An 11,052-nucleotide genomic window follows, 5' to 3' on the forward strand; every position below is an offset into this window, starting at 1 on the left:
CCGCAGTGCGGAGACACGCTTCAGGCTGACAGATTAAAACTCCTAAAAGAACACCGAAAAGAACGCTAGTCTCGCTAAAATACGCCAACTTCTGCAAAAGAGGAAAGTGCGTCTCATTTTTCGCCCTTCATTTCTAAGATTCGCCTGACGAAAGTCGTCGTTAGTCTTTGGACTTGAGCGTCTCAGGACTTGGATTTTTCCTTATAAGACGGAGATTGGCCCCGGTCTGCAGCAGCCGTGGACTCTGGACCGAAATGAGGACCTACTTCGAATTACGATTCCGCGCATTCAATCACTGCAGCTGAGCCAGTCCGGTCGTGGGCTGCGGGCTGCGTTAGGTAATGAACCTGACGGGTGCAAGATGTGACTTCTATTTGTTGATAAAAATAATATTCAGTGCCAGTAAGTGGCTGGCTTGGTGCAAGCGTGTGTTTTTTATTTGTTGATAAAAAATAAGTAAGTGCTGTGATGTGGCCGACAAGTGTGCAGGTTTTATTCGTTGGAAAGAAGGATGAAAGAGTGCAGACGTGATGGCTTCACGGTGTTTTTATGTGGTCTTGAACTCATTTTGTTGTTAGCAAAATGGCAAAATTTATGGGTAAGAATAATTTGTAATGAATTTGCATGATTTTCAGACAGAAAGGTCCATGCGATGAATGGTAACATTCTACTACATTCTTGCTACAATTCTTGCTACAATTCTTGCTACAATTTCATACTATATAGTTGGTGGTACGAGTTAGGTGTTTTTGACATGAAAAATATCATCCCTGATGTTAATTTCACATCTTGCCTTAGAAGTGGCAAGTAGATATTTGGTTATCAAATAATCTCGTCGCTCTTCGATAATTACGCTCTGTAAGTTATGCCTACGTACCTGTTAATTTTGGTGTAGTTCATCAACAAGCCGCCATGACGTACGTTGAAATGGGACTAATTTGCTTGTTTATCGTCGTGGTGGGCGGTGTTGTGATGTGCCTGGCGTCGTGCATACAAGGCATCCTCATGCAGGAAATTGTTGACCCTGAAGACAGGGTTTTGTGAAGACTGCGATGACAGAGCTGCTCTGAGCACAGCGCTCTACAACACGGCACGGTGATGGTGAGCTGGAGGTACGATTTCTTTCCATTGAATCGAGGAATAAATGTGTGACTAATTTGATGTGGAGTAATCTGAGTGAGAATGTAATATGGGGCCATATAATATATATATTGCAACGTGAATTAAATGTATATTAGTTAGGATTCAGTGAAATGCATCCACCTAACGTGAAAATAGATTTCTACATTTTCACACACAACTAGTAAATAGATGTGTAATGTATAGAAGCTCTGATTAAGTTTAATCACCTAAATATTGAATAGGATATGGAGGGACAAAAAATACGCTATGTAACTTGAAGTGTCGACCAAAATTTTAAATTGAATGGTAAATAATATGCTGAATAATATTCATCTTATTTATTGAGATGTTTCGGAGGCAAGCTCCATGTTCAGTTCAGGAACGGAAGTAGGCTATTTATAATTTGAAAGCTCGCAATCTATTGGGTAACAGCGATGGCGACGGTGTTCTGTGCGTTCCTAATGAAAGCGTAATAAATTTTTGTTATTTTTATATAAAAAATAATTTATCTATATACTTATCGAGCAAATGTTTAAGGTGAGCGGGTCAATTCGTCCTCATTTATTTTCACAAGAACGACCGGTGAAGATTTCCTGGAATGGAAGACGGCAGATCCGCTTCATCAATTTAGCTCGACAAGGCCTTCTGTCTGTCACAATTTGGCTCAAATGTCGTCGGCGGTAGTCGGTCCAATGGCAGGAATTTTACCGAAGCAGTTATTTATTGGCAAAAGACATTGGCTGCCAAAATATCTAAAAAATTTATTTCCATGGTTGCCAATGTAGACTTGCCAATTATTTGGCAAAGCTACATAGTTCATTACAGTTATTTATTATTTATACAAGTAAGATTTTACTTTTATTTTTATTCCACTAATAGTGTGAAAAACTGAATGATGCTCACTGCACAACCACAAGTAATTCAAAACATTAAGAAGTTCAGCACACAATTCTTGAAATTTATTAGCGGTTTTCGTCAAGACCAGGAATTCTGCAAAGGAAAATATTTTCCTCTTCGACGGAGAAGGATGGATTTACTCCTGAAATTCCGCCGTGAACAAGAGGAAAAAATTATTTATAGATGTTAAGTGCGTCTCGTCGAATATGTTGGACGAGTTTTGACGTTTATCACGGTTTATGTAGTAGCTCGGAAGTTCTAAATGTGGACGACAGCCGTCGCAGTCACCCTTTATTTATAACGGGATTGGATCGTTTCGTGGAGTTATCGGCAGTACTTCTCATATATACGTAAATTTGGTTGTAAATTCGAAATTTCTGAACAAATTCAGAAAAATGCGATTAAATTTTCAGAATGTTTGTTTATGAAGAACCTGAGATTTAATTTGCCAACAATTATTTTATGATAGATAGATGGAAGAAATCTTCAAGTCACTTTTCTTTTGCAATGTATTTATTTATTTCTTTCTTCTGTGGTTTACCAACCATAATATCATGCAAGTACGATGCAGTTCAACACGCCTGAATTTTTGAGCTGATATTCGCATAAAAGAACGCATTTTCTGATGAAGGGAAATACAGTGTGTGCCTAGGCGCATGTCTTGAAGTCCTCAACCTATAAGCTTTGTGCGTGGCTGATTTTTCCTGCTCTTAATTATGAACGAAGAAATCCCTTAATCCTATAATTCTTTCTCACAAGTTATTGTTAAAGTTTGATTGCGTCCAGAGACTATCGCAAATTTCTGCTGGAAGAACGTGTGTCGAAATGGTATGCACTTTTAGGTACAATCATTATACGATCTGACATTCCCTGTATAGGTGCTGGCGGCGGAGGACGGTGATGTAGGAACGATATCTCTAATAAGATTTTCTTTAAAGTTGAACCGATTTAGAGTTGATTCACCAATAATATTAATAAAAATAAAAATAAGATTAATAAGATTTTCTTTAAAGTTGAACCGATGTAGAGTTGGTTCACCTTTAACGTTTCCTCCATTAATGCGAGATAAAAGCAAAAGTGCTCTATTAGGGCTCACAAATTCAAAATGGTCAAAACAGAGTATGATGGCGTTGCAGACGCTTAAATATGGCGTCTTCATACATGGCCGACGACGAGCAATATCGAGGAGGCAATGTTTACTCAGGTCCTCATGAGTTTGGCATGTCTAGAGTAGATTTACTCAAAGATATTTGTTTACGGCTTACTTCTACTTCTAGAGAGGCCATGAACAACCAGGATTTCAAGTCGTTTATACAAAGGTACAAGTAATTTTTTTTAGAAATTTTCACGATCTAATTTGATTCTTTTTTCGTTCACAGTGAGGAACTGGAGGTGTTCGGAAGCAAGTAAAGCTAACGGAGACGCGTGGACTCTTCCTATAGTTACAGCAGAGCGGAGTTCTCGTCTTTCATCGTAATTCGCTACAATTCACGCATCAAAAATTCAATGAAAATATCCAATCGAAAATATAAACTTTAAGAACCAAGACGTAACAACGTCGATGATATGTTGGCCTCGCCAGCCGTACATCTTGCATGCCAACCACCAGGTGAGTTGCTGTAACTATTTAACTCTTAACTCTGCTCATTCTTAAATAATTTACTTTTTACCTCTTAACTCTGCTCAATCAAAATAATTTACTTTTTACCTCTTAACTCTGCTCATTCTTAAATGATTTCAACTGAGGTGTTGAGGTCTGCTTGCAAGTTAGTTAGCCTTCTCAAGTTTTGAGAAGTGGACGAGGATTTTCTGATGGATTTGCGATGCTTCGGTACAATGAATGAACTTAGAATTCTGTTGATTATTATCAACCCAATTGTCAGAATGCCATAAGCATTTTATTCTTCTCAAATTCTGCGGTAATCCAAAGCATTACCACATTTTAAAAATTTTCATGATCAGTAAATTCGTTCTATATTTTTTAAACGTGAATGTAGATGCTCCTTTGCTTTAATTGTGGTGTGATTACATTATATTTCGGACAATCGAGAATTTATTTTGTAAATTCAGACCAATTTATTTCCTTTATTTTCATTAAGCCCATTAATATTCATTATATTAAATATAATGCTCTGAGTTCAAAAATACTTATACGACTCTTTCTAATCTGCCGCAGACAATTGCTTGGGTTTGTCCAAGCTGACTTCCTGCAATCTTTACAAAGCCCCAAACCCCACCAGACCGGACTCAGCCCTCGCCCTGTGCGACAACGACTGGAACGATCAGAACGATAACTTGGACGACTTGGAGAATCTTTCATTACTGGCTTTATCTGAGAGTGGCTCGAACCAAAGTTCGTATTTTCAGCAGGGCAAGCATTTTTCATTTGAAAATAATTCAAACGAGGACTCCGAGGCATCATCTATTGGATATTATTCCCGACCTGACTCAAGACTGAGTCCGCTGAGTGAACGAAAACTAATTCGGAGTCCGACAGAAGATATCATTATCGATGAACACCAGCCTGATATCACCCACTTTACAATAGCCTCGACCATCGCCGCTTCTAAGCAAGCTAATGCTGCCAATGTTGACGAAATTAACGCCAACAACGATCCGTTAATGACCTCCAAGGAAATTAATTCATCACATTGGCATAATTTGAACGTCGATATTGACGTGAAGATCACAGAAACTGAGACGAAGATGGAAGACGCCGTCCTGTCGAATGGCCGAGATGAAATATCATCACAGAGTCGCAAACTGAAGCACTTCCGCAAGCAGCGAGAACATCTCAAGGAAGGCGTTAACGTTGCTGTGACCATGAAGCAGTCGTCGAGTCTTGATGAGCAGATATGTAATAATAATACTAATTTTAATAATAATATCACGTCGATGTGTCCTCAATCACTCTCGTCAGACTCTCTGAAGAAATTTTCCAGAGATGCCAAATTCCTCACCACGCAATCCTTCGACCGATGCTTGTCTGGAGGCTGCGAGCTGACGAATAAAGACTCCCAGCATGGAAGTGTTCCTTCAGAACCTGACGAAAACGAATGCCCGGTGATGCCCGAAAAACTGGTCATGGAATTAGAGAAAAGTTTGAGCGCAGGTTTGTTCGATAGTAAAGCTGTTGCTATGGAGCAAGAAGACGTCGCTGATGAGGACTCGTTTAAAAAAGAAGGTTTCGTTCTTAGCGCCTCCAACAACCGAAGTGCCAACAAAGAGAACGCCGAGCCAAACGCCATAAAATTTATGGGTATGTGAAAAATGTTCGACTGTTGAGAAAACCTTCTTTTCACCAAAAACTGTTTTCTTAAAACTTTCTGCACATGGTTCAAAATTTATTTATTTGCATCTCAATTTCTTGTTGGCTGCACAGCAACAATGAAAACATTTTTCAGAAATGAATTTCAATCGTGCCGGACTTATTTTTTTCTGATTAATTGTTCATTTTAGCATTCATGTAAAATTGTAAACGTACTGAATTGTAATTTCTGCAGCAAACTTGAAAATTTCAATTACAGAATTAAAAAAATCTCATTTAAGTAAAAATACCGGCTATGAGAAAATAATAGAATAAAAATTTCTCACGATTTGGACACTGAATCAAGTAAATTTATTGCAGGATCGCGCCTCGCTGACCGCTCTTCTGTAGGCCGCATCCAGGACGAGATAAAGCGCCGTCAGAGCCCCCACCGCCACCACCGCGCTGCATACCGCAGGTCAACATCCCGGGATATCGTCCGTAGGATGATCTCTTGTATTTTATGTGTGGTAAATACGATCGTGAATGAGCTATTAATTTGATATCAGGTAGCAATTAATTAACATTTGCATTGTAATTCTATTTTTTTGGCAATAGGTTAAAAACTACCATCACCGACATTTAAATGTAACGAACATTAACGCAAATGTTATTTAACATTATTGAATTTCAGATCCATGCCGTTGCCGTCTTCTAATTTATACCGGGATCGCTACCGGCGCATAGTTTCGTCTGATCTGTGTGAGTATAAATGTCTTGCCATTCCACTCTAAATGGTTTAATATCGTGTTGATCTTTGTTCAAAATATCTGCATAGACCTAGGTAAGTACCTCAACAGTCATTGCTTATTCGATCTACGAAGTTGTCTGATTAACTTCAGCCGAACATTATTCCTGCTTTATACCGTCTCATAATTAGAAGCATAGGGATGATATCAGTTACTCTAATCATTGTCTCGTAAGCTAACTCATGAAAGCAATTAGAAATTAAGTGAATTAACAAATTTTCCAATTTTGCGCGCACGAGGTTAATAATATATTTAAGTTTTGCTGCGGTGATATCCATCGTCGTCACTCTCAGTGTGCGACATTTTGTAGCGAAATTTATTAAACTTTTGTTTTGGTATTAGTCAGCAGATGATGAAGCTGATGATGAACACAGATAGAACTTTTCAGTGGAAATATGGTGAATTTTCTAGATATTTTTTTGGGCTTTTAATTCATAGTTATCATGAGATATAAGTAAGCATAGAGCCTGAGTTATGAAACAAAGAGTATTTAAAAAATAAACCAATTTACCGTCATGATCGAACAAAGCTTAAGTATTTATTTGCACCTACTTTCGGACAAGGTATTAACATCATTTTCCTCCAATTAGCCTCTAATATTTGAAGTTTTGTAGGGCAGAGGAAAGTAACATACTCAAAAACAGAAACTTCACCGGTTGTTCTTCAGTTGCTCTCTAGTCTCTTCGCCGGTTGTTCTTCAGCTGCTCTTTTCATCGGTTGTTCTACAGTTGCTCTCATCATCGGTTGTTCTTCAGTTGCTCTCTTCATCGGTTGTTCTTCAGTTGCTCTCTTCATCGGTTGTTCTTCAGTTGCTCTCTCCACCGGTTGTTCTTCAGTTGCTCTCTCCACCGGTTGTTCTTCAGTTGCTCTATTCACCGGTTGTTCTTCAGTTGCTCTCTCCACCGGTTGTTCTTCAGTTGTTCTCTCCACCGGTGGTTCTTCAGTTGCTCTATTCACCGGCTGTTCTTCAGTTGCTCTATTCACCGGTTGTTCTTCAGTTGCTCTCTCCACCGGTTGTTCTTCAGTTGCTCTCTCCACCGGTTGTTCTTCAGTTGCTCTCTTCTCCGGTTGTTCTTCAGTTGCTCTCTTCACCGGTTGTTCTACAGTTGCTCTCTTCTCCGGTTGTTCTTCAGTTGCTCTCTTCTCCGGTTGTTCTTCAGTTGCTCGTTGCGTTTGGTTTCTCTCTTTCTTGTGAAGCTCACACGCTCCCAACAGCCACTTGTTACCCGGAAGTCCTGAGTTTCCAAGGCCAAAATCAATTCCTGAAATTCTCGCATTCAAGTTTTTTATTCCATCTTATTAAACTTTTCGGGTTTGCATCCGGTCGATGAAACCTTGAAAAGAGTGGCGGGAATATGTATATCTCATTTTGTAAAATTTGATTCCTGGCTCGAACTAAGGCCTTCGTTAAAGAACTTGAGGATAATATTTAATTCTCTCAAAGCAGGCGAGTGACGAGCTCATAAAGTTTAATGTCGTAGAACTTTCTCACCCACCTCTATTTCAATAATTATATCAAAGAACGCATCAAAACGGTATTATTCATTATTGAATTACAATAAAACCTCTTCGCTCACCTCCCTTGACGGTGACCGAAGCCTTGTTCTTGCAGGAACGAGACGTACAATTTCTCGCATATTTTGACACGATCTGTAAGACTGTTGAAGGAACTTTCCCGTATTTGTTGGCTAATTTTGTCTGGTGTTAAATAAAGCTCGACTCAGAAGAGTATCCACATCAGAAATAATAATAATTAATTGATAATTGCTTAAATAAATAATTAATTTTCCTAATGCTGACTTTTTATGGATACATTACTCAAACATTTTACTTTGTCCATGTATATGTATGTATAACACACATAAAATTATTTGTATATTGATGACGGCTGATATTCCATGACAACATGAACCAGGTTGCTCTTGGCGGAGTCACTGATCGAGGTTCTTATTTTAATTCAGGCCCAGTACTTCAATTCTGATAATATGCTAATTATGATAAATTCGTAAGCCTTGAAATCTTGCACGGATAATTTTTCGCGATAGAAGTAGAGGATGTGACTGTAATGTTATAGAACTTTCCATTTATTTCAGTTATGATTTGTATATGTGGAATGAAAGTTTTTGTCCAAGAAAACTTCATCTATCTTCGTCTGGTGAAACAAATGTGAGTTGAATTTTTGGAAATAAATGTCCAAACAATAAGTTGGCTCGCTGACGTGAAGTTTGTGCAGTTGTCGTACAGTATTCTCCGTTGCATTGCGTATGACGTAAGCGCGGCAGCGTAGTGCTATACCCATGAGACAGATCTTGACGAGGCCTGAATGTGCCCAACTGCCAGTGTGTCACGAACGGCAGTGATGTGAAGAGGTGGTGTGTTGTTCACGCTGTGTCGAGGTGAATGCATCTCACTGCTAACAAGCGAATAATAATTTTTTGATAATTCTTAGTGATAACGTCGATATTATTCCCATCTTCATCCCGATTTCAAAATAAATCATATTTTCGGCCATGTTTACCGTTCGTGATTTTTACTGGTGAGATGAGGGTTGCGCGTGTTATCATAAGTGGCTGATGCTTGCATCCAAATGATGAAATTTACACTTTACAGTGATGATAACGACTGCTGATGAGTTTTTAATTACACTTATATATAAACGGAAACTCAAACTAATGTTGAATTTTAAGCCGACGGAATATTGTGATCTTCAAAGGCTTCTCATTTACAGTTGAAAATTTCTTGAATATTCCACTCATCCTTCCCAGTCTGTAAAGATCCATTTTATCATTGTAAATGCAGTTCAAGTCCCAATTAGACTCGTCGAAACTTTGAATAATATTGCATTTTCTTCTGATATGATGCTACAAACTATAACATTATTATTATTTGTTTTCGGATATATGTCTTATTGTTTTATTTTCTAGGATTGTTAACTCGTAAATTAGATGATACGCTGAATTTTGCGGGCTCATTACCTTGATTTAACAAGGAATTGGTTCGCAATTGTTGACCCTTATTTACAAATGAGACTTCTTTTCAGTTGACATTGTTAGGGTTTATGGAAAATTGGTTAGAAAGATATTTATAGTCCAATAATTCATCACTAATTTACAAAAGCTGAAGGCAAGGCCGGCTCGGCAGGGTCTGGACCGCCTCATGCCACAGGCTCGTTAGAGGGTCTGGCTCGCAGACCAGAACAAATTGCGGACCACAGGCTGCTGGGCCGCTAATGCTAACAAACTGGCTATGCACTATTAATAAATTAGTGCAGGCTTGTTGGGTTTGTGTATTTTACGGTGCTAATTATTTTGAGATAGTTCTCCCCCTCATGCACCTGTTTTTGCTCTGCATTTGTTTGTTATTTTGATAAACTCATAAACACTGACTATTAATTTAATCACTTTCTTAATTGCCGATTTCAAGCTGAGTTCACTCTTAACTGGCTTCTAATTACTGTCTGAAGGGGCGTAATAAAAGGGAGGAATTTAGAGCAGATTATGGAGCTACGGTTGCTTTCACTTCAAAATATGCCTTGGAAACTAAAGCACAGACGAGATGAAATTGACTATACAATTGAAAAGAATGAGACGCGCATTTAAATTTTATATCGTCCATTAAAATATGTTCTTAGAAATCGTTCTTCCGCCACTGATTCGGTTGGCGCCAACACGACTCCAGTGTACAAAACGCTGACGCCGGCGCCCGCATGCGTGGCTAATATAAGCGCCTCCAATCATTAGCTCTCCACCGTCGTGCTAGTCAAGTAACCTTTTATCCAGAGCGTATCGCTAACTAGTCGCTATAGAGGATCTCGATCCTTTTATCCATAGCGTATCGCTTACTACTCGCTGTAGAGGATCTCGATCCTTTTATCCAGAGCGTATCGCTAACTAGTCGCTATAGAGGATCTCGATCCTTTTATCCATAGCGTATCGCTAACTAGTCGCTATAGAGGATCTCGATCCTTTTATCCATAGCGTATCGCTTACTAGTCGCTATAGAGGATCTCGATCCTTTTATCCGTAGCATATCGCTTACTAGTGGCTATAGAGGATCTCGATCCTTTTATCCATTGCGTATCGTTTACTATAGTCGCTGTAGAGGATCTCGATCTTTTTATCCATTGCGTATCGTTTACTATAGTCGCTATAGAGGATCTCGATTCAGCTTTCCAGACCGCCCACTCTTGTCTTCATTCAGTATTCTTTTCTGCCGGGGCTGATTTGAGTGAGATCTTACGGGATACTACGATAAGCTTTAATCCTTCAGAGGCAATCATGTATTCGTGTATTCGCAATTTTTATTGAACTTTCACAATACAGGATTGCATTGTGTTCGTTTAATCGATTCAATGACTATTGTATTGTGATATCGTCATTGTGGACGATTGAATAGCACGTGTATCTCGTGATAGAAGTGCTGATTACATGTGACACGGCGCTCATTTGCCGGAATATCTCGAATCTGGTCTGATAAACAACGAGTTCAACAGGGATCATCAAAAAACAAATGCAGCATGATTGTCTTAATCAACCAGCATAAATGAACATTACTGGAAAATTATTCACAATTTTGATGAGGTTATTTGCAACAATCGCACTTTGATGTTGCCTCGTATAATATTGTCTTATGCTTTAAGTACCTTTGGCGTATGATATAAATATTATCTCGGCATACGACGTAAGTTCATCCACGGTTTATGTCGTGGCTGTCGCTTTGCTCACGACTTTGTAGTGCTGTAATTGACATGGAGACGAGAGCTGTGTCGTGGTGCTGGGGGATGAGACAGCAATCGTCAATTTCTGAGCAAATTTTTAATGTCTTGGAGATGAACACGGAAGAAAAAGCTAACCATAGATACAGTAACAGACGAGCTTAGCAGTAGCAGGCGAGGGAGGCAGTAGCAGGCGAGGGAGGCAGTAGCAGGCGAGGGAGGCAGTAGCAGGCGAGGGAGGCAGTAGCAGGCGAGGGAGGCAG

The 11,052-nt window shown here is 39.2% G+C and overlaps 1 protein-coding gene across 2 annotated transcripts in view; it reads left to right on the plus strand.

Moving 5' to 3' along the window:
* Positions 1–634: 634 nt before the first annotated feature.
* The window catches only part of LOC108676316, a 45,258-nt gene continuing 34,840 nt past the window's right edge, over positions 635–11,052 (plus strand). Inside the window, exons 1-5 of one of the 2 annotated variants that reach the window (XM_018164377.2) lie at positions 635–1,112; positions 3,399–3,628; positions 4,196–5,278; positions 5,648–5,744; positions 5,961–6,028. In XM_018164377.2, coding sequence (XP_018019866.1) covers positions 3,586–3,628; positions 4,196–5,278; positions 5,648–5,744; positions 5,961–6,028 — 1,291 coding nt within the window. In that variant the 5' untranslated portion in view covers positions 635–1,112; positions 3,399–3,585. The remainder of the gene's footprint in view (positions 1,113–3,398; positions 3,629–4,195; positions 5,279–5,647; positions 5,745–5,960; positions 6,029–11,052) is intronic. The other variant, XM_047880653.1, reaches the window with a different exon arrangement.

This window comes from Hyalella azteca, unplaced genomic scaffold, assembly GCF_000764305.2.
Source record: "Hyalella azteca isolate HAZT.00-mixed unplaced genomic scaffold, Hazt_2.0.2 contig5826, whole genome shotgun sequence".
Classification (NCBI taxonomy): Eukaryota; Metazoa; Arthropoda; class Malacostraca; order Amphipoda; family Hyalellidae; genus Hyalella; species Hyalella azteca.